Below are 24,770 nucleotides of genomic sequence, written 5' to 3' on the forward strand. Positions count from 1 at the left end.
ATTGCGGAATGCCACACAAACTCAAGCTGACCAGCAGAAGACACTGCGAGAACAAGTCATGCAGTAAAATACAGTGCTAACTCAAGTAGCAGAGGCTGTACAGACCGCTATGTTCTGGCCACTTCCCTTCTCACCAGTCATATTTAAGATGGCCTCGGGAGAAGACCCAGAGTGTTTCTTGAAGAACTTTGAATGGACTACTCATTTAGCAGGATAGCCAGAAAACAGATGGATTACATATCTGGGGAACCTCCTTACAGGAAGCAGTCAAGCTGCCTTCCAAACCGCTAACCTGGAGGGAAAGGCTACATATGTCAAAGTCAAGTCAGCCATCCTAAAGTGGACGGGACTTACCCCAGAAGCCTACAGACAGTGTTTTCAATAGGAATTCTTCAGCCAGAGGAAAACCCATGGAACCTTTTGCACTAATTTAAGGATGTGGCTTGGAAGTACCTGTGCCCAGAAAAGAAGACCGATTTGGAGGTAGCCAACACAGTTTTGGTGGAAAAGTTCCTGGATACCCTATGTGGCAGTGGGTGTGCCAACAACCTAACCTTAAGCTAGATACTGTGTCGGAGATGGAAGAGGCCAATTACTAAGCTCAGTCCATCCCTGAATCGCCATCCTGACCCAGGTTGAGGATGCTGGAGTCTTAAGGAAGGCAACCCCAACAACAGGTGGGGCCAGACAGGTTGGACTTTTCACCTCAACCAAAAAGACCCACAGGATCACCATGAATTAGCTGCAGTGAAAGGGCCATTTTGCACAAGACTGTCCCCACAAGGAAGATGAACCTATGGACATTATTGCTGTGGCCCCACACTTTTGTAATTTCTTGGACATCCCTAGCCAGGGAGTCTCTAGTTTTGTGATTGTAATTGAGCTAGATGGCATTCCAACCCAGGCATTGGTGAACTCTAAGTATGAAAACGCTTATACAAAGAGTTATGGAAGTGGGTCCAGATTGATTACAACAGAGTAATGACCCTGGCATGCATCCGTGGGGACCAATGGCAGTATCCAACAAGACAGGTACTACTGAAGACCTCGGTGAGCCAAGACAAAACAGAGGTGGAAGTTCTTCCTTGGCAACCTTACCTCCATGGTGATACGGCGCTACTGTACAAACTTTGAGAGGCTGTAGAATCAGCTCACAATGGGTTTATCCAGCCACAACAATGAAGAACTGGCGTTTCCAGAACTCTTTCCCTTAGAAGACCCAGACCTCTATCATAAATATTCTAAGTCTTCTATGTCCCATAGGCAACACAGACAGGAAAAATATAGTTATGCTGCGAATTTAGAGGCAACCAGGGAAGTAAGGTCAGAGGAAGAGCAGCAACCCACCCAGAATGTCATACCTTGGCCTTTGGAGTGGGAAAATGGGAGTAACTTGGGGAGCTTGAGGTAGGTTCAAAGGGAGGATGAGTCCTTTAAGTGGACCTGGGAGAATATAAGAGGGTAGATAAAAGCAAATCCCTGGACAGCAGGTTACAGACTTAGTTTTCCTTATTTTATAATGAAATGGGACCTACTTTACTGAGTCACAAAGAGAAGTGTGGAAGGGGAATTGATAAAATAACTCCTGGCTCCCGAACCATATTGCCAGAAAGTCATGCAAATAGTGCACAGTCACCTTTCAAGGGGGGGGGGGGGGTCACCTGGTCCTGTTTATGTACACCCAGCCAATAGAACTATGCCAATATTTTCTCTCGTGTCTTTTCTTTCCCCAGGTGAGCCCCTTGAAAGGGGTGGACATGGACCTTGTGGGGTCACTAGAAAGATCTACTCAAGGAAATAAATACAACCTCATCATGCTGGACTACGCCACAACATATCCAGAGACAGTATTGCTATGGAACATGAAGACCCTAATGGTGGCGTCCATCCTAATGGAAGTATTTTCATGACTTGGGCTGCTCAAGGAGATCCTGATGGATCAGGGGACCCCATTCATGTTAAAGGTAATAAAACAAGTCTGTACCTTGCTTAAGGTAAAAACTCTGTGCACCTTGGTGTATCACCCGCAGACCGATGGCCTCCTTGAACGCTTCAACCAGACACTCAAGCAAATGTTGAGGAAATTTGTGGATGAAGACAGCAAGAACTGGGACTCCTCGCTGCCCTATGTACTGTTCACAATTCACAAAGTGCCCCAAAGCTTGATGGGGTTTTCCCCTTTTGAATTACTGTATGGGAGGAGGTTGAGAGGAACTTTGGACATAGCTCAGAAAACTTGGGAAGATGAAGGGAACCTAGGCAGAACCTCATGGACTATGTTATCCAAATGCAGGTTCACCTAAAAAATGTTGAGAGATGACCTAGGGAAGGCTCAGACTACCTAAGCTCGAGCTTACAATCACCACACGAGTCAAAGTGTATTCCAGCCGGGGACTGTGTCCTTGTCCTCGTCCCCTTTTCAGAAAGCAAGCTGTTAGCCCAGTTTTGGAGAAAACAGGACCTGGAAATTACAAAATAGTCCAGCCAGATAAACAAAAGAAAATTCAGGTCTACCACGTAAACCTTCTGAAGAAATGGGTTCCACAGGTGTTTGAAACAGTATGAGAGGAGGAGTTTGGTCCAAAGTTTGGACCTGAAATGGACCAAACCCAGATTCCTTTCAGAGAGCAGATGTCCACCACACAGACAGCTGACTTAAAGCAGCTAGCGAAGCAAAACAAGGAGATCTTCTCAAATTTTCCAGGTCATATCCACCTGATGCAACATGACATCATTACGCCTCCTGGAGTAGTTGTGTGGCAATGACCTTATCGGATTCTCAAGGCCAGGTGCTGTATCATTGAGACCAAAGTGAAGGACATGCTCTGGCTCAGAGTTATAGAGGAGTCAAACAATGATTGGTCCTCATCCATAGTGCTGGTGCCCAAGCTAGATAGGAGCATAAGGTTCTGCAATGATTTAAAAAAGGTCAGTGAGATCTCAAAACTTGACACGTATCCGATGCCTCAAGTGGATGAGCTGATTGAGCATCTGGGATCAGCCCAGTTCTTCTCTACCCTGGACCTTACAAAAGGATGTTGACAGGTACCTCTCACACCAGTGGCAATGGAGAAGACTGAATTCTCGATGCCAGGGGGACTTTTCCAGTTCAATCTCCTCTGTTTTGGACTTCATGGTGCCCCTGCAAGATTTCAGTACTTAGTTGATAACCTGCTTCACCCACATCAAGAGTTCGCAGCCACCTACTTGGATGACATCATGGTGTACAGCCCAGATTGGAAGACATACCTCAGCCAACTCCAGACCATGCTTACCAGTCTGAGGAAAGCAGGACAGATTGCCAACCCTAAGCGTGCAAGACATCCAGTATCTTGGCTATATCCCAGGAAGGGCAAGTCCATTCACAGACCCGAAAGATCGAGGGTGCCAGAGTATTATAGAAAGTTTAGTCCCAATTACTCAGAGAAGGCAGAGCCTCTCATAAGTTTGTTATTGAAGAAAGCACCAGAGAAGGTCCAGTGGTCTGCTGAAGCAGAATAGGCCTTCTGGGCTCTGAAAGAGGAGTTATATTCTGAACTGTTCCTGATAAGTCCGGACTTCACCAAACCCTCCTCAGTGCAGACTAAAGCCTCAGAAGTAGGCTTGGGAGCCATATTATTCCAAGAGAAGGATGGCCAATAACCTCCTGTGGAATACATTAGTTGGAAGCTGATACCATGAGAGAGAGGCGTTAATCAGTGGTCAAGATGGAGGCCTTATAGGCCTTGTGCTGCTATCTGCTGGGATGGCAGTTCATGCTTGTAATGGACCACCAACTGATCCTATGGATAAAGAGAAATAAAGAGTCCAGTGAAAGGATGATGAGATGGTTTCTGGTCCTTCAACTATAAAATATGACACAGGACACACAGGGAAAACACCAATGCAGATTTCCTGTCTAGGGAGGTGTCCCTAGTACAGGCAGATGCTCATCCTAACAAGATTGTGCTGAGGGGGAGGGTATGTGAGGGAGTCTAACTCCCTCAGACTACCTTAAAGGACTGGGCACAGCTGTGTGGCCCAGTCCTCCTTAAGATCCAGACCCACAAGGAATGCTGGGTAAAGGGAGGAACCCTTCACCAGAGTATAAGAACTCAGGGCCTAGAAGGGTTAGACTGGCCCTGGGGAGGTGGCAGGAACCCAGAGTATGCAAAGACCTGCTATGTTTGATGTCTGTGTGCAATATGAAGTTAAGGTGAGCTGCATTCTTTCTTTGATATTGCTTTTCACTGTAAATAAATTGCACATAAAAGAAACAGCCACAGTCTGCCTCCTTATTCCTCCTGGCTCTTTTCAAGCTGCTACTGCCCAAGTTACCACATAGCCTAATGGCTTAGTAAACACAAACGTGGACTATACTAATCTAAATCAGAACTAGTCTGGCTCAGCCACCAAGGTCACCCACTAAAATCGCCTCATATCCTAAGAAGTATGCATGAAGCCTAGGGGTTCAATTCGACTAAAATCTCACAACAGAACCCCAAATTTTGAAAGTAGTAAGGCCCTTCTTCATGTATCTGTGTCAGATCCGCCAACTGTGTAATTTCCTTGATAAATACAATCTTATTTATTTATTTATAGCTTTTATATACCGAGGTTCAATTAACAGGATTAATTATCACTACGGTTTACATTACAACCAATCTTGCTATAATCCATGCATAAAATCGATTATTGGAATGCCTTACATAAAAGCATCTCACAATACAAATTAAAGTTCCTCCAGCTCCTACAAAGTACTGCCATGACAATTTTGGCAGGTCAAAAGTAAATTGATCATATCAAGTCTATTCTACATCATCTTCACTGGCTCCCAGAAGAAAAAGGGATAACAGACAAAACTCTGTTTTGTTTACAAAGGCTTGAATAAACAGGCCCCAGAATACCTTTCTCAAACTTCTCTCCCCTTATATCTGCAGCCATGGCACCTTAAGTTTACGAAAAAAGCTAAGGTGTGGCTTTTCAGCCAGGCCTTCCCTAAGATCCACATCTTTAATCCAGGTTCCTGAGCACTCTATAAAGAACTGCGTTATACACATCAGGAACACAACTGGATCTTGAAACTTCACAAAATGGATTTCCTATACTGGATCCCAAAGCTTCATTAATTGCAAATTCTCATTTGATGGTAAGCCATTGTATTGCTTTTGTTCATTTATATTTATTATAATCCACCTTGAAACCAACTTTGGGAAAAGTCAGAATATTAAATTTTCATAAACAAAATAAATATTTTTGCTGGGCAGGAACTAAGAAAGTGAGAAACTGATTGCAAATGACTTGGAATTCACTGAATAGTTATAGACATAGAAACCAAGACTCTCATTTTCATAAAGTAGCTTTAAACAATGAGGTCAATATTGAAAGGCATTTAGAAGGATAACTCAGAAATTATCCATCTAAATGGAAAGTTTTTGAATACTAGCTAACTTTGCTGACTTTTGGTTCTATCTGGCTAAGTTAAGCCAGTTAGCTTTAAACCCGCTCTGAAGTAGGTCAAAAGTTATCTGAACTGCTGCGGTCAAATAACTTGCTACTGAGCAGGATATCTTCAAAGATATCTGGTTAAATGGCATTGTAGAGTTAAAAATAAATAAACAAATATAAAGGGCTTGTGGCCGACTCCCTCTCAGTCCCCTCCAAATTTCATGTTTGGCCCTGCCGGGTCATGCAATCCCCCTCATCTGCAAACTTCTCCTAAATCTGAAAATAATTTCTGAGGTCCTCAGATCAGGCCTCCCCCACCTCTTCCTTGGTTCAGTTTAAATGTTATAAATCAGGCCGTTCCTCGGCGCCTCCGTCCACTCACTTGCAAGTCCCTGTGTCCCGGGCCATTCCGCCATCACATTGCCCCCTCCCCCCAACACTAAAAGCTATTGCCGGGAGCGATGAATGCATTTACCTGCTCCCAGTGTTTCCAGCACTGCTTCTGCGATAAGCAGCATTGAAAGTGTAAGCTGGCCTACAGTTCATGCATCCAGTTGTGCTTCTGACAGCAGCAGCAGTGCTGAAAGTGCAGGGAGCTAGTAATTACTTACCTTGCACCCAGCAGGGGTTTTTAGTGTTGGCAGGGGGGTGGGGGCACTCAACCTGTACTCAACCTGGAACATTATTTTCAAATTTAATAGGGGTTTAGGGGAGAAGGTTGCATGGATCGGCAGGGCCCCTTTACTTTTTTTTTTTCAATAATCTCTACAGTGCCGTTTAACCAGATATTTTCAAAGATTAAACATAAAACTGGTTAGGTTTTTAAAGTTATCTGGCTACATGTATCTGGACAACTTTAAGTGAGTATATTCAGTGGGACATTTATCCCAATGAATGTCTGGGACAAGTTATTTGGTAACTTCATCTGGATAACTTGTCTGCTCTCTGGCTTACTGGAGTGTGCACCACCATGTAGCAACACTAACGCCTAGAAAAAGTCATTTTGGAAAACTGAAGATGTTCACTAAAGAGTACTTTACGTGTCATGGCGCCCATCCACTTCATGTACATTTTAAGATATTACACTAACCTACTTACTTTTTAATTCTTTCATTGTCACTTGGCATATCAACAGCAGGGTTGAAGTAGTAATTCAGCAGTTCTGTCCCAAAGAGATCGTACTCCAGGATACATCCAAGCTCAGCAAATTCCAACAGTTTGTTCTCATCAAATATAGTCCTGCAATAATTAACACAGTTCAGGCATATGTAATGCAATCTTCAGCTTAAGGTGCAAGCAGGTCTAGGATACTCACTATATGGTAGGGATGTGAATCGTTTTTTGACGATTTTTTGACGTGGTCTATGGCCGCCGCCATTTTGCGCCGCCATTTTGCAAAATGGCGGCGCAGAATGGCGCCGGCTGAAGACAACACAATTCAATTGCAGGAGACCGTTGCGGACCGCCGCTGGACCCCCAGGTAATTTAAGGCATTTGGGGGGGGTTCGGGAGGGTGGGGGATTTAATTTAAAGGGTCGGGGGTGGGTTTTAGTGTGTCGGTTTTCCTGCCCTCCCCCTTCCCCCGATTTAGCTACGGACCGCCGCTGGACCCCCAGGTAATTTAAGGCATTTGGGGGGGTTCGAGAGGGTGGGGGATTTAATTTAAAGGGTCGGGGGTGGGTTTTAGGGTGTTTTAGTGTGCCGGTTTTCCTGCCCTCCCCCTTCCCCCGATTTAGCTACGGACCGCCAGGTAATTTAAGGCATTGGGAGGGTGGGGGATTTAATTTAAAGGGTCGGGGGTGGGTTTTAGGGGGTTTTAGTGTGCCAGTTCACGATTTTAACGATTTTCTCGATACTCTAAACACCCAAAAGGCGACGATACGATTCCCTCCCCCTCCCAGCTGAAATCGATCGTTAAGACGATCGAGGACACGATTCACATCTCTACTATATGGGCATATTCATTATATTTTGTAATAAAGTAACAGAAGGTGAATGACTGAGAAGACCGGTTGGTTTATTTTTGCACCATGTCTGGCTTGCTGACATCTTCTTGTAGGCTACTTTATTTATACATGTCGAGTTCCCTTTTGCTTTTTTGATGAATTTGCTCCTAAGAGCTCCCAAGAGAGCTTTCCAGCACCTCATTAGTACCAGTGCAAGTAAGCAACAGGAAGCCATCCAAACACTACACAAAACCCATGTAAATACTACAGGGAAACTTCACTGGAAGGCTGAGAAAATAAGAGATTCTGGGGGCCATTTTCAATAGTCTGGATGGTCGCAAAGCAGGCAGGCGCTTCATGGGTGGTGGAGAATGTCAAAAGAATTTGCCCTGTTTTTCCCAATGTCATTTCCACGCACTGCTTTTTCTTCTCTGACCCCAACACCCTCTGGCAATGCCTCCTTTCATTCCATCTAAAAGTGGGGCTAGGCACAGGCAGGCAATTTACCTGGATCAATGGCATTGAAGCGTATCCTCCCCGCTATGTTTATTTGGTTCTTTTTTTTTATATTTAATGATTTTATTATAGCTATGTCTCGTACATCACTATGTGCACTACTGATGCGACGACTAATCAGAGTAATAAATAAAAATATCAACCCAAGGTTGCCATACTTTACATCCCGCTTGCTTACCGATCGAGATGAGACATGACCGTTTTCGAGATGTCCGCCCCAGATTCCTGCAGAATTCGAATGATCTGAAAAGGCGCATCACCGTTCCTGCCAGGGTGGATGATAACGGGGCAGCCAAGCTGCGCCTGGGCGTGAGCGGTCGCCTGAAGTACTCTTCTTTCACTCTCAGTCAGTGGCCAGGAGCAGCCAATTTCACCAATCACTCCACACTTTGTACTGGTTCCATCGGCTCCCTGCTGCACCTCATTAACTAGAATTTCTGTAAGCTGCAGAAAGGAAGTGTAAGTGCATACCTCATCACCTAATCATCACTGTCACTTGAAACAAAGAAAGGCGCTCATTCAAATAATATTAACTAACTAAATTAACGAAGTGTGGCCCCTGCGCCAACTTCTCCTGGTATACAGGGGCGCAAGTGGTCAAGGTCAAGGATCGCTTGCTGCAGCAATGCTTTCAGCTTCTTCCTGCACAGAGGGAAAGGAAACAGACTTTCAAAGCCCTTAAGGGTTGGGGTTTTTGTTTTTTTTCTCATTCTTGGAGCTCCTCTGCAACAGAGTCCAGTAATGGAAAAACACACCCCACACTGAAGCTGTTATTCATAACAACGTCCTTTACATTAAAAGTTGGTGGCGGGAAACCAAAAATACGCAGCAGGTCCACTAAAGCTACGTGCACTGTCAGTACAGAAAAAGAAAAATGTCTAAAAAGAGGTCACAGTCTCAAGCAATAGCAAGGCCGCTCCCCCCTGGGTCAGACATCCTCCCTGAGCACTTCTCCTGGTAGCTGCTCATCTGGATGCATCCCTCTCTATCTTTCAATAAACAAACATACATGAACTGCTGGCTGATTCCTTTCTTCAGAAAGCAAATCTGACTCCCACAAAAGGTAAAACCCTCTTTTCCAATCAATCTGAAGAAATTCCTTTTAGAATAAGGAGTATGGAGTTTAACTCCCCTCTTCTTAGAGACCTTTTCCTTTGTCCTTCTGAATATCTCAAGAATCTGCTCTTCAACTCCAAGACAAGACCTCCCTAATCCTGAAGGTCTGGTCACCCTGACCTTAGGCTTCGGCCACCTTCCTAGGCCAGGAAGCACCCTCCAGTACCTTCCTTTTGGGAAAAGTATCCCTGAGGAATCTCTTCTTGGAGGGAGAGACCTGAAAACTAGGGATGTGAATCGTTTTTCTAACGAATTGAAATATCGTATGATATTTCTAAATTTGTTAATATATCGGGTAAAAACAAATGATCACTTTTCCCCCAAAATTTTCATAAAAATCGTTTTTCGGGTTAGCGCGCCCTAACAAAAAAATGTTTATTTTTGTTATTTTTTGTTACTTTTTGCTATTTTTGTTAGGGCGCGCTAACCCGAAAAACGATTTTTCACTAAAAAAAAAACAAAACGGAGATCCGCGGGAAAACGAGATTTTCCCACGGCCAGACGAACCCGAAAGCGGGAATGATCGGGCACCCGATTCACATCCCTACTGAAGACTCCTGAACCAGAGGGCACAGGAATTTTTACAATTAATGACACTTTCCATTGGGGAGCATTAGATTTCTTCTACCACTCCTACTGTACTCAAAAGGTGAGTTTTGGGGACTCCCTCTTTACATACGTAAAGAACATTATGCTGCTCCTTAATAAAGAAAAATCTATTTGAACAGCTGTTGACTAAACTTTCAGGAGGCAGCCAATAACCTCTAGTATGCAATGCAAGCATTTCTTTATTATTTGTATTTCTTTATTTTTGTGACATGCCTAGCTGTCACTAACCCTATGAACAGCCATTTATGGTGGGAGGGTAGATTCTGAGATTAAGGCACAATAAGTTTTCACGCATGGCCATCTGGCCCAAATAGTCTTCACTTTCCTTAACCCGGTCATTATCCTGGCAATCACAGTCTGAGACATTATGGACCACGGTTTCCTTCCACACCAAGGGCAGAGGTACCTTAGAGCTGGGTGGTCAATGTCACCATTGTGCAATGATGGGAAATCCCTTCCAGCAGGGGCTGCCATTGTGGCCTTCATGGTAATCCTAGACACAGCCAACATGAGGAGCAGGAGATGCTACCCACATGACAGCTGTCAGCTCTGCTGCTGGGCTGTTAGGCCACTCCTTTGCTTTTTCAGAACTTATTGCAGTGCTCTATAAATGCTTATTTCAAAAATATGAGCCCAAATATCTCAGTACTATCTCTGTAGATATGACATAATTTTCAGTAAGCCGTCGAATGGCAAGAAACGCAGTTATTTCCGTATCTGTGCAACTTTTAGTTAATTTTCAAGAGAAACAACCTGCACTGTTTCTTTATAAATTTGCTAACAGTTATCCAGGTACAAAAGTATCTAGCTAACTTACATAAATGTTCAGATCTGAATATCTATCTTCATATTATTTATTGTTAAACTATATTTAGACTATATACATAGTTGTACCCCACTGAAGTTTGGAGAGTGGTGCAGGCTATAAAGTGATTTTTTACATAAATGAATAAATAATGTAACAAATACAAAAATCAACAATTTATCAAGTTAAGACATGTTACAAACCTTTAACTGTGAAATGTCACTTGTTTAGAACTGAAAGAGTACAACTATCCTTTTTATATTTTCTTAAGTCCATGTCTTTCTGAGAATATGAGCTTATGCATGCTGAAAATGGCCTAGGTGGTGTTGTTAATTACATAGAAAGAGATGAACACATATACTGGACACATGGTTACATACAAAAAGAGGTTAAATTAGCACAAGCGGAAACTTGTCAGCAGTAGTGTCAGCCATTAAGGCTTCTGTGAACTGAAATGGATGCCCTCCCTGCCAGCTGTGGGACACCAGCAGCTGCAGACTTCCAAAACGCAGTCAGCTCTTTGTAAATGGTATATGACTGGCCACATATGCAGGTGCAAGAACCTTTGTATAAATATGAAATTCTCCTACAGAGAATATATCACAGTTGCTAATTCAGAAGGAACAGTGTTTAATATTTAATTGGAAACCACCATCTCCTAATGGCCTGAATAGTGACATTGAATGGTCAGCCTTTCAATGACGCTATGGGGTTAGATTTGTCTGTAAGGTAGTAGTTTACTTATTTGATGGATCAAATGTAAGGGGAGGGCCATACATATTAAACGCGAGGGGATGGCCAAATGTGTTACTAAAATTGGATTGCTGGTGCGTGGACACTCAGAAGAATGGCGTTTTCAAAAACAGTATGAAGAGGAGAGTTTTAAGTGATGCAGTAAGCTGGCCTGAATTTTTAATTTCGTTATATCTATGGAAACTGTGATATTGGGTGAATAAATACATTGGGGGTCTTGTATGTGCTGCTCACTTCCTTTAACAGCATTTAGATGCCTATATTCATGGAAGAACAGCATTTGAAATATTGAATGAACTGAGCTTTCCTCTACCATTGAAAACAAGGTAAGCTGCTGTTTTGCTCTATTTGGTAGGGATGTGCGTTCGTTTTGGATGAATTAGGCAATTTCAATGAAATTGCCTAATTCGTCCTGTTTTGGGACACCCGAAAAATGAAAATTTTTCCGAAATTTTGGAAAAATTCATTTTTCGGGTTAGCGCACACTAATGTTTAAATGTTAACACGCACTAACGGGGAGAGTGCGTGCTAACCTGAATTTCGGGTTCCCCGAAAAAAAAAACCTGAAACGCAGGAAAAACGAAATTTCCCGTGGAGGGCCGAAACCGAAGCCTGAACCGATAGTTTCGGGCTTCGCACATTTCTACTATTTGGAAACTGGCTTAAATTAATGTGGCATTGTTTTTAAGATACTGGGAACAGGATAACATTAAAATAATACATTTTTTTTCTATAGGTGCTGTTATTTGAAATTTTTCCATTACAGTTTATAATTCAGACATCTGTACAATAAAGTTGGTGATGAAACTTTGGTGAGACTATTTCTGCTTCCACATTTCAACAAATTAATTCAGATTTATTACAAATTGTGACTTCTTTATTCGCTAAAACCCCTTCTTGACCAGTTGTCTTCTCTTGATTATTATAATGTTCTTTACTTGGGTCTCCCTAACTCATACTTGAAATCTCTCCAATTAATACAGAACTCTGCTGCTCGCTTAATCCATGGTTCAGCATTGCGGGAGCATATCTCCCCTGTGCTTGCCACCTTCCAGTTTCATGGCAGATCAAATTTAAAGCTCAACATAATTTGGTCCCACCATGTACCGTGAATGCAGTTCATACATCAGCCAGGCAGGTACTTTGCTCGTTATCCCAATGCCTCTTAAATTCCCTCATTAAAGGAGACTCAGCTAACAATCTCGAAATTGTATGTTCAAGGTCACTGGTCCAAATCTGTGCAAAAACCTACCGGGGACAATAAGGCTGAGAGGGATCTTCTACACGTAAAATTTAGAAGAATCCTCAAAGTTTATTTCTTTTCTCTGGCTTTCCCTGCTTAATCCTCCTTCAGTGAACTGTGGGCCTGGCCATGGTCTAAGGTGATGATTGATAGTCTCATAGACAAAACAGTTCCTATCTTTTTTTTGGTTAGTCAAGATATGTTAAGCATCTATGGATATTTTATGTATATTTTGTTTTGTAACGATAATGTCTGTTTTTCTAACTATGTATGTACCATTGTTATCCAGCAAGATTTGTGGATTGGCGTAATACAAATATTTCAAATAAATAAAGAAAGATAGATAGATAAATAAGCCCTTACTGGGTGAAATGAGGGGCCCTTGTTTGAGAAACATATTTTGAAGAGGAAGAGGTTTTGATCATATACATACATATGTACACATATACATACATATACACACATACATAGTGTGCATATTTCCCACTGGGTGCATATCTCACTCAATTTCAAAAAGGGATGGTGGGAGTATTGCGGGGCATAGCCAAGAGACATGCACGTAAATACTTATGCGCCCTGGCGCGCACCTAGGTCCACTGTTACATAAGTTTACTTCTGCAATGGAGGAAGTGTAAGTTGTTCAAAACAGCTTTTTTTTTTTTTTTTTTTTTGAGTGGTAACTGGGGGGAGTGTAGGCTATTAAACCAAGGGGATTTGAAGAGCCTAGCTCAAAATGGGTGAACTGGTAGACTAACTGGTGAAACTGGTCATTCGGGGATATGCGCCACTTTTAAAATATCCTGACTTATGTGGTAGAAACGGGATTTATCTGCATAAGAACATATCCACTTACAATCAGACGCATATGTGTGCATGCCCAGGCTATTTTATAACAAGTGTGCAATGGAGCAGTTACGGTAACTTTAAAACAAGCACGCAGGTGCCCATACACATGAGTATGCAAGTGGACATATGCTAGAATTTTAAATCATGCGCACAGTTAGACATGTATGATTTAAGATATGTCTACTGTGCATAAATGTGCTCCTAATTTTAAGCCGTTACTTGAGGAAATGTACTTTGCATATCTTCCTTAGGAGTTTGCCCAGTTTATCTCAAGATCATCCAGATCCATCCGGTTCTTCAGTCTGCACTCCCTCCAGCTGAACCAGACCCCTCACCCTATAGTGTTAGGCCTAAAAAGCGAGCACCAGTAAATATATGTGGCTAACAAGCTGCTGCTTGCTGCGGCCACCGGATTTAAAATACGAATTTATGCGTGCAACTCTTAGGCCAACTTTGACATGTCCTAGCTTCACTTCTCACATTTTATTTTACTCATACCCGTATATATATGTGCTTTTAAAATAAGCGTCACTCGGGCATGGCCCAGATACGCGCATATATGAGCCTTTTAACACAAACACTTTTAAAGTTCACCCCATTATTAGGGAGTGGATGTTTTGGGGATTGAACACAGTGTATTACATAAAAGGAAGAATTAAGGGTATGTGATGATTACACCATCGATAAAATAACTGGACTTTGATTCTGTTCATTTGTTCCAGATGAACGCATCTATTATTTTTTACTTACATCTTTAACTCGGTTATGTAATAATTTTTTGAAATTAATACTTAGTGGTCTTTTGTTTTGTATTTTAGTGAATATGAAAGGATGACTTATAATGTTACCTTTACTTGTATATTACCGTTGGTTATATTATACAAATATAAAGAAAATGATGGATACTGAAAGAAAAACTATTCACTGCATGGGCTGCATATAAAATATTCTCTTTCAGACATCAGTCATGATTATGTTTCTTTTCCATGGTATAACTGGAGTTGACATATCTTCAAAAGACAAAATGTTTTTACCTGTTCTACTGACATATCTCGAGTTTCAGAAGAGTGAGTGTTATCCACATAGAACCCAGCCCCAGCGATGATGTGGACACCGGTCTCTTCAGCAAGCCATTTCAATTTCTTCACATCTCTACCGATGCCTGTGGTTGTGTTCTCTACTATTGCTCCACCACCCACGGCTTTATAGTGCAAGAGCTCTTCTTTTATAGCTTCAATCTCTTCATTCAGTTGAAGATTTTCTTTATGACTATAAGGGTTCTGTTTTAGCCAAAACAAGTTCTTCATGCTAATGGGCTCATCAGACAAAGCTTCTTGACCCAGAGGAGGTGGGCAGTAACAGCAGGTGAAGGTCATTGTCAAATGTTCATGTGTCAAGGTCCGGCCAAGCTGACTAGGCTGCACGGGGCCTAGCACAGTCTGCACTTTACCACTTAATGAGGGCATTTCTTTCCTAAATTCAAAATGAAGGTTCAGACTCTAAAACAGGAAAACAAAAAAAAAAATGTTAGTTGAAAGAGAACAGGAAATAGTTCCCACCTCCCCCCCCATCTCAATGGGAACTCATCCCACTGCCCTCTCAAAGAACCCAAAATATCCACTGCCCCTGATTTATCCAAATTAAGCTTAAAGCCTGAAAGATGACTATATTCTTGAAACACCTGTAGTATTTCTGGCAGCTACAGATTTGCATGTGATGCTAGCAAAAGGATATCACTGGTGAACAGCAAGACCTTCAAAATAAGCTCTTTGTCCATAACCCCAAAGTCTTTTAGAAGAGCAAGTTGTGTACTAATGGCTCCAAGAACAATACAAGTAATAAAGGTGATAGTGGGCATCCCTGCCTGGTGCCTGTATAACATGAAAAGGAGGCCGCCAATACACTGTTTGCCCATATTTGCGCAATAGGGTTACTGTACAAAATGTTAACGTATTGCAGCAACTGCCCTTGAAAGGGATGACGATTCCCACGCCGACGGGACACCACTATGACTTCTGGAGATTTAAAGCCCTGTAGCTCTGAAGCAATATACCCAAAGCAGGAGTTAAAATAAACCAAAATCTGCTGCCAAAATCTCTGTAACCCCAGACACTCCCAGAGGCCATGTAAAAGAGAAGCTTGTTCTGCTTTACACTTATGATTTTGCCACCCCAGTTTTATATGCTCTAGAAGAAAAAAATCACTCTGTGTAAAACTTAAGCTGGAGCTCATGAAGTATAACCACTCTGTAATCTTATATAGAGACAGGAAACATCCATGCATATCAATTTCCATAATTTCCAAATTCCGAGTTTGCAAAATGTTATAAGACATTGTGGATGGAAGACATTTATATAGGCAGGACACTGAATATCTATATAATCATATAACAAAATATGAATAATAAAGATACATAGCAGCCTTAGAAAAATCTCCACAGTGAGTTTGGAATCTCCCCTTTCAAAAATGTAGAAACAACTTCTAACCTGCATTGTAGAAAACATATTCATGTTCTTGGAAGCTACCATTTTGGATGGAATGTTGAAAGGGATACATCTTGATGTGCTGAGGATTTAAAAAGTCGCCCACTGTCCTATAGCCACACCTGCTCAGTCTGGGGTAAGTCAAATATAAAATAACTGATGTAAATAAAGGGTTTCCTGATCAGGGAAAATAGAGAGCAAAGCCATCAAAGTCTAGTTATCTGTCTAACCACCCTCCGGACATATTGCATATTAGTCACTAAGAGGGATTCGGTCAAATGATCAGATAATTGCTTTGGCTTCATATGTAAAATATATTTTAAATTTAGGGGGAGTTCCATTTTCTTTTCTGTCTATAACTCAGAATAAAATGTCCAATTTCCCAATGATCTCATCAAGTGTGTCATTTCGTAAAGTTGAAGATTAGGAAAACCAAAACCTCCCTCTTCCTAAGAAGCCAATAAATTTACACAAGATAATCTGGCCCTTTTCCTTCACCCTATAAAATTAGTAAAAATAGAGGTCAGGCTTTGGGTTTCAGCTGTAAGGGGAACATCAAGAATTTATAAAGTTTCTTAGGTACCAAAACCATTTTAAGAAATGCTATTCTACCAGTCGGGGAGAGGGGGTAGTGCATCCTACACTGGACTCTATTCTGAAACTCTTGAAATCACAGGAGATATATATTTCATACCATCTTTTGGTATCTACATGAATCTTCATTCTTTTGTATCCTTTTGAAGCTTTGGTTTGATCAAGTATATCTCATTTCAAATGCTCTTTTTGTTTTGCAATAACATAACTAATCATTTCTTCTCTCATGACTGGCTAAGCTGTAACAGGGGATGGCACCCAGACCTCAGGAGCATACATCTGCCCAAGATCACCACATCGCATGACTCCCGCTCCCTGTTTAATTCAAACATCTGGCAGTAAGAGGCGGCTGTCATTTTGAAATCACAGCACAGATTTTTGGGTGAGTAGTACATTATACCTTTTTTTTTTTTTTATACAGGTGCAAAGTCTGTGGATTCTTGTTCCCACAGTATGCACACAAGTCCATATTTTCAAAAGGAAACTCTGCAGGAAGTTTCCCTTTGAAATGGGCTTGCAGGCACACACAGTAGCTGCAGATATGCAACCTCTCTCCTTACTGAGGGAAAGCCAAAGCCATATCCTTTATAGATCCATGTTGCACAGACACAGCTTAATGTTTTATTTCCCTCTTTATACTTTTTCTTCAGTGGGCAGAAACTACACCAAACTCAGTGGCAACAGGACAAAATAAATAGCTTGCTTATTGCAGCGGTTAGTACCCTAAACCAATTAAGTCTGATACATCACTTTGAATGCTTATACAGCGTTGCTCTCTGCTGCAACGGCAGGGATAAATGTGCCCGTAACCATTAAGCCTTTTGCTCACATTTGATGCAACTTCAACATTACTCTCTGCATCAATGGCAGGGGATGGCAGGAAATTTGAATCAAACAGTTACCAACAAGGGCCTTGAACTTGGTGGTCGGTGAAACAGATAAGTATGGGAAAATAAGTGTGGGAGCTTGCTGGGCAGACTGGATGAGCCGATTGGTCTTTTTCTACTGTCATTTCTATGTTTCCCCCTAGAATCAAATGTAATATCACTGTAACCTGGCCAGCAGAATACTGCAAAGGAACACTACCTGACTCAGCCCTCCTTCCAAGGACCATGAATGCTGCCTCGGCAGTACTTCTAGATTACAGTTACTTTAATTTAATAAGCATAAAACAGCAGGCGACTTAATTGCAGTAAATATGAAAACAACATGAAGCTGTGTATTTTTCCCTTACTGCACTTTAGATCAGCACTGGTGAAGATTATCAAGTCCAATACTATATCCTGATTTTTAATGTTATGTCCCCACAGATTGGTAACCGTTCTTATTTAGGAACAGCTCTTGGAGATGAATTAATTTAAAAGATAAAAGGGATCCAGATAATCTTAAATAAGTCTATTGGACCTTATGCATATGCTCATTTTGAGTATAAAGTTGAGATTAGTACTGGGAATTTTCCTTATTGTCATTTTTCTGTTAACTCCTACAGCAGTCAAAATCTGTGGGTGTTTCTGCTAAGGGACTGTAACTGAGACCAAAAGCTTCAAACCAGAAGTTGCATCATATTTTCTGTTCATGCATAGAGAATTAACAAAAAAAACAAAAAAAATCATGAGTTGATCTTCAGTTCTGTTGGCATTAACAGAAGAGTAACTGATGACATGGAAACTTCCCACTCTATTACCCTCCTCGGCAGTCATGACTAGTGGGATATGGCACAGCAGTTTTATATAAGTTCTGAGCACTTTTCTCCCAAATACTTCAACAACTGATTTCCATTTCTCTACTCTGTAGAGTTGTATGGAGGTTTGTACGATATCCCATTATCCCATGCTGCTGCTTTGTGTATTTGATTACAACCTTAAAGCTTGTTCAGGAGTTTTTAGGATTTCTATCATATATTTCTTCCACATCTCCAAGGGGATGTAAAATGATCTTTAGGGTCGTTTATAAAGCGAAATTTTTCCTTTTTTTTTTTTAAACATTTTCCATGTTTTCCAATCTGCTGGACAATATCTGATTGTCCTTCACTAATGCATTTTGAAGAGAATATTTACTATACAAATCTTGTTTTATCAAAACAATACTTTATCAACCGCTACTTCTTTCTCTATATTCCCAATTCGTAAATCCATATTTCCCAAATAAGTATAAACTGGGACCATTTGATTATAAATATTTGAATTTAGTGCCTGAATAGCATCCCAGATAGAATCTAAGGGGCGGATTTTAAAAGGGTTACGCGCATAAATTACACGCGTAACCCTTAAAAAAAAAAACCCTGCGCGCGCCGAGCCTATTTTGCATAGGCTCAGCGGCGCACGCAAGCCCCAGGACGCGTGTAAGTCCCGGGGCTTTGCTAGGGGGGCGTGTCAGGGGTGGCGCGACGTTCGGGGTGTTCCGGGGGGGGGGGCGTGGTGCCAGCCTGGGGCGTTCCGGGTGGGTTGGCCGAGGCCTCCGGACCAGCCCCTGAGTCGAGTGATGGCACGCGCGAGTTACACCCTCTTCGGGCAGGCGTAACTTTTGCGATAAAGGTTGGGGGGTTTAGATAGGGCTCGGGGGTAGGTTAGGTAGGGGAAGGGAGGGGAAGGTGGAGGGAGGAGGAAGGAAAGATCCCTCTGAGGCCGCTCCAATTTCCGTCAGAGGGAACGGGCAGCGCGCGCAGGGCTTGGCGTGTGTATCTATTGAAATCCGGTGTACTTTTGTTTGCGCCCAGTGCGCGAACAAAAGCACGCGCTCGGTTGTTTTTTTTTAAAATGTAACCCTAAGGAAATAACAGTTGGTTTTATCAAATCGGCTTTTAAAATATTAGGTAAAACATATTTCTCACCAGTTTCCTTCTCTAATACAGTGCTTCTGATACCCCCTCAGCACCCGATGAAATAATGGGGAAATCAGAAATGGCCTCTGATGTTTCTCCTTTCCCCTGAAATCCGGCCAATGCCCAGCTCCAGGGGGGGACAGAGGATTGGGTCTGGGGCCCAATCTCCGCTGGGTTGCTTGGGGGGCATCCGCTCTACCGGGCATAAGGTGGTATATAACTCAAGAGAGGTGTCGGGTAACTCTTTCTCCCGCCCCTCACTCAACGAGACTTCACCTGGTTCCAATGTACCTCAAAGTATATGTGCGTCCATCGGGCCTGAAACACAAACATGAGGTCTCGGTAGGGCTTCTTTTTCTTTAGCCCTCCGTTTCCTCACAGAATGAGGCATTTCCCAAGAGGAATTTAGCAGCACACACAGGGACTACTCATATACAATAGCTTTCAAATTTCTTGAATCTCCTACTTAGGTGGGGGTTTCAATGAGAGAGGATAAATATTCAATTTAACAAAATTCAAATTGCAAATAATGCAGGAAAGACTGAACAAAGCCGCGCGTATGGCTTTGACTGCGCGCCGCAGGAGGGACGGTTTTAAAGACTCACCAGTCCCTCCCTGATGACATCACCGGAAACAGCTGCAACGTCGAGGCAAGAATCACCACCAGAATCGCCAAGAAACAGGAAATACAGAGTTCAGCTGCAACTTCAGGGCCAGGACCAACGCTGAAACCCCCCCGAGATGACCACTGAGGCAGGTACCTCTCTCCTCTCATCCCCACCTCGACTGGTGTTATTTTAAGTGTGGGAAATTATACATTTTGCTACACAACGTGGTACAAAATCAGGGAAGACAACTGAGAAGAATGGTTCTCTGCCATCATTCACTCACTATGTTATTCTATCTCTCTTCCACAGAAGCACAAGCCTTCTGTGCACAAAAAGCAGACACTGTTATAGTTGGGGGACCAAGATGGAAACTCACAAAATTTTTATACATTTTCTGATATGGTTATGGAGATAATTTTCAAAACTATTAAAGGCAGATGAAAAGCCTGCAGATTTTTTATTTTATTTGTATTTTGCCTTTTGGCACATCAAAGTGAATCACATTCAGGTACTGCAGGTATTTCCCTGTCCCCAGTGGGCTCACAATCTAAGCTCGTGCCTGAGGCAATGGAGGGTAAAGTGACTTGCCCAAGATCACAAGGAGCAGCAGTGGGATCTGAACCCTGGATTCTCTGGTTAGGTGGCATCAATTTTCAAAAATAAGGTATGTCTTTGAAAATTGCCCAAGTAAAATGTTCTCACAGAGATTTGCAACTCTTTTCCTGTGGATAGTTTTTCTGACCAAAACAATGTTCATAGTTTTTGAAAATACAAAACTAGAGAGTAAATGCTTTCAAAGAGATTCTGCATGTAAAACTAACACATACGCATTAAGTAGCATCTACTTGGAGGAAATGCTATTTTACAAGCTTCAAGAATACATACATATTTTCCATTTAATTCATTCATTTCATTTTAAAAGTGTATAACCTGTATACATTCATTGGATGCTCCAGGTGGAGTACAATAAGGCATACACAATATTATAAAGCATAAAACAATCCAACACAGTAGGCACATGTAAAGCAAGAAAAAAAAAATTATGGCCTGCAAACACTTAACAGCTGAATAATCTGGGGAACATTTTAAAAAACAGCGCGCGCACGTACTTTTGTTCGCGCACCAGGCGCGAACAAAAGTACGCCGGATTTTATAAGATACGCGCGTAGCCGCATGTATCTTATAAAATCTGGGGTCGGCGCGTGCAAGGGGGTGCACATTTGTGCAACTTGCATGCGCCGAGCCCTGCGCGCGCTGCCCATTCCTTCCGAGGCCGCTCCGAAATCGGAGCGGCCTCGGAGGGAACTTTCCTTCCACCCCCGCACCTTCCCCTCCCTTCCCCTACCTAACCCACCCCCTGGCCCTATCTAAACCCCCCTACCTTTATCGCACAAGTTACGCCTGCTCGAAGCAGGCGTAACTCGCGCACGCCGATGACCCGCTGCCGCGCCATCACCCGACCCGGGGGCTGGTCCGGAGGCCTCGGTCACCCCTCCCGACACGCCCCCCAAGCAAAGCCCCAGGAATTACGCTCATCCTGGGGCTTGCACGCCGCCGAGCCTATGCAAAATAGGCTCAACGCGTGCAGGGGAGGTTTTTAAGTGTTACGCGCTTAAGCGCGTAACCCTTTTAAAATCCGGCCCTCTATGAATTGCCTATTGCCCAAAAGTCAGCTCATATAATGTGAAGGTAACAATTTGCTGGCCAGGTGAAAAATTTGGTGTATTTTCATCCCTTTTTTGGAGGCTTGTGTCTACAGACAGGCATTGATCCCTCTTACATAATTCTTTCCAACATTCTTTGGTTGCAAATCATAAAAAAACTAAAAAAAAAAAAAATCTATTGAGCTTGACAACTCAAGTCACCAATTAAAGACTGCGAAAACAGAGAAGCTATTCAATAAATTTCGGCTAAAGATTGCTTTCTTTTCAGCCTAGATGTCTATAGGAAAGTTGACCTTATAAAGATCACTGGGTCTGTCTGTCCCACCCCCGCTAATAACTTTTGAAACATGAATCCAATTTTATTCTAATTTGTGCCACAGATGGGAGTGCCCAATGACCCACAGCTCACACTTTTCATGGGCTCATGGTATCCCTGACACTTAAAATAAATGTCCAATTTTCTCAGTAAGCACTCTGTCCTTGACCAGTACCAATCTGAATTTCAGAAACATCACAGCACTGAGATTCTCCTTCTTTCATGTTTCGACACTATCCAGTGTGGATTTGGTTCTGGTACAAAATATGCACTATTCTCAGATATATCCGCTGCATTCAAAACCATTAATCATAATAAAACTGCTTGTAAATGGCTCAGGAATGTTGATAGGAAGTATGTTGTCCCGAGGTACTGGCCAGGGAGGATCCCAGGTTCTCTCTGTTGGCAGATTGTGCTTCCTAGGGTCATTCCTCACTGCAGGACTCCTCAAACATAATGAGGTTGTTGCTTCTGAAGTGGCCTCTGGGTAGGCTCACACTCCGTCCAGCTCCACAAGCCAACGCTAGCTCAGCCCCGAAGCAAGAAATAACAAAAGAAGACTGTATCCAAAATACAATAATACAACCCCAGGAGTGGGGAGCCCCCACTCTGGCACTGGCCAGGTCACACAATGTCAGTTTAGGCTCTATACTTCACAGTTCAAAAATACAAACAATACAAGTTATGAATTCACTCAGTTCGTTGGGGAAAACAAACCAGTTTAGCCTTCCGGCACACCCACCGCCCTGCTAGGCAGTAACACAACTCTCCCCTTCTCCTCACAGTTGTGCTGCAGGCAACGGTCTTCCCAGTCCTTTTACAAAAACAAGCCAGTCAAAAGAAAGAAACAGCCAAAACCCAGAGAGATCACACTCACTCTATGTCCATGTCTGCAGATGTAGTTTCCACTGCAAGAACATCCACCTCCATGTCGTCTTCTTCTTCTTCCCCTGGGCAACTGAGCTCTCCTTTAAACTCCCCTGTGTTGCCTATGACTTCCTCCTCTGTAATCATGGGCTCAAGTGTGTGTATTCCCTCCTCCAGGGTGCCAATCAAGCTTCTCTGTCTTCCCATTGGCCTACCCCCACCTCAAAGAACCTGGGGAATGTAGTCCTCCCAAGATCTTTTGACCGTCTCTGCTGTCTGGGTCTGTCCCGGGCCCTCCCTGTGGTGATCCGGGCCAGGTTTTCCTCCCTGGGCCCATCGTGAACCTCATCACAATATAAAATTTAATAAATAAATAAATACTATACTGCTCTCTCGTCTTGTAAAAGCTGGAATTGGAGAACACACTTTTCCTGGAGGTTGGTTTCACTAAGAAGGTGGGTCCTCTCTTAGTAACATAATAAATGGCAGCAAAAAAAAAAAAAAAAGACCCAAGGGGTCCATCCAGTCTACCCAGTAAATTTATTTATTTAAATTATTTTTCTTTGCTACTTTGAGCAAGTTACTCCAGTTAACATGGGTTACTCTTTTTCTTCATCTACATCCTTTAGCCATTAGGGATCCTCTGTTTCTCCCCCACTCTTGAATTCCATTACCATTCTTATCTTCACTACCTCTTCTGGGAGGGCATTCCATGCATCTAGCACCCTTTCCGTGAAGAAATATTTCCAGATGTTTGTCTAGGGATGTGAATCGTTTTTTGACGATTTAAAATATCGTCCGATATATTTTAAATCGTCAAAAATCGTTACGGCCACGATACAATACCAATTCCCCCGATTTATCGTCAAAAAATCGTAAATCGGGGGAAGGGGGAGGGCAGGAAAACCGGCACACTAGAACCCCCTAAAACCCACCCCTGACCCTTTAAATTAAATCCCCCACCCTCCCGAACCCCCCCCCCCCCAAATGCCTTAAATTACCTGGGGGTCCAGCGGCGGTCCGGAACGGCCTCCTGCAATTGAATCGTGTTGTCTTCAGCCAGCGCCATTTTTCAAAATGGCGGCGCAAAATGGCGGCGGCCATAGACCAACACGATTCGACTGCAGGAGGTCTTTCCGGACCCCCGCTGGACTTTTGGCAAGTCTTGTGGGGGTCAGGAGGCCCCCCAAGCTGGCCAAAAGTCCCTGGGGGTCCAGCGGGGGTCCGGAAAACGATCTCCTGCCGCAAATCATTTTCCGTACGGAAAATGGCGCCGGCAGATCGACTGCAGGAGGTCGTTCAGCGGCGGTCCGGAATCCCCGCTGAACGATGGAAAATGGCGCCGGCTGAAGACAACACGATTCAATTGCAGGAGGCCGTTCCGGACCGCCGCTGGACCCCCAGGTAATTTAAGGCATTTGGGGGGGGGGGTTCGGGAGGGTGGGGGATTTAATTTAAAGGGTCGGGGGTGGGTTTTAGGGGGTTTTAGTGTGCCGGCTCACGATTTTTACGATACTTTAAACACCCAAACGGCAACAATACGATTCTCTCCCCCTCCCAGCCGAAATCGATCGTTAAGACGATCGAGGGCACGATTCACATCTCTATGTTTGTCATAATTCTTTTGAAATTTTATTTCATGACCCCCTAGTTCTACAGCTTTCTTTCCACTGGAAGAGATTTATCTGTGCATTATTAAAACCCATCAGGTATTTAAAAGTCTGTATCATATCACCCATCCCTCCTCTCCTCCAGGATATACATATTTAGGTCCTTCAGCCTCATCTGATAAGTTTTCTGGGGCACACCCCAGACCAATTTGGTTATCTTTCTCTGAACCACTTCCATCCTGTCTCTATCCTTTTTGAGATACATTCTCCAGTGAACATAGTACTCCAGATGAGGTCTCACCAAAGATCTATACAGGGGTATTATTATTATTACCTCCTATTTTCTGCTGGTATTGCCTCTCTATGCAGCCCAGCGTCCCTCTCGCCTTAGCGACCCCTTTGTCACTTTGCTATGTTGCCTTCAAATCATCAGACGCTGTCACCTTAAGGTTTCTTTCCTGGTCCGGGCACATCAGTGTTTAGCCCCTCCCATCATGTACAACTCCTTTCAATTTCTGTGTCCAGAATACATGACTCTGCATCCCA

General features: G+C 43.0%; 1 protein-coding gene across 5 annotated transcripts in view; it reads right to left on the minus strand.

The window, feature by feature from the left end:
• The window catches only part of PTER (phosphotriesterase related), a 93,442-nt gene that overhangs the window by 12,207 nt on the left and 56,465 nt on the right, over positions 1-24,770 (minus strand). For 4 of the 5 annotated variants that reach the window (XM_029588768.1, XM_029588773.1, XM_029588770.1 and 1 more), the window contains exons 2-4: positions 14,296-14,760; positions 8,068-8,333; positions 6,526-6,666 (exon numbers count right to left, since the gene is read on the minus strand). In XM_029588768.1, coding sequence (XP_029444628.1) covers positions 6,526-6,666; positions 8,068-8,333; positions 14,296-14,727 — 839 coding nt within the window. In that variant the 5' untranslated portion in view covers positions 14,728-14,760. Of the gene's footprint in view, positions 1-6,525; positions 6,667-8,067; positions 8,334-14,295; positions 14,761-22,624; positions 22,731-24,770 lie in introns of those variants that run through there. The other variant, XM_029588774.1, reaches the window with a different exon arrangement.

The sequence above is a fragment of the Rhinatrema bivittatum genome, chromosome 2 (assembly GCF_901001135.1).
Source record: "Rhinatrema bivittatum chromosome 2, aRhiBiv1.1, whole genome shotgun sequence".
Classification (NCBI taxonomy): Eukaryota; Metazoa; Chordata; class Amphibia; order Gymnophiona; family Rhinatrematidae; genus Rhinatrema; species Rhinatrema bivittatum.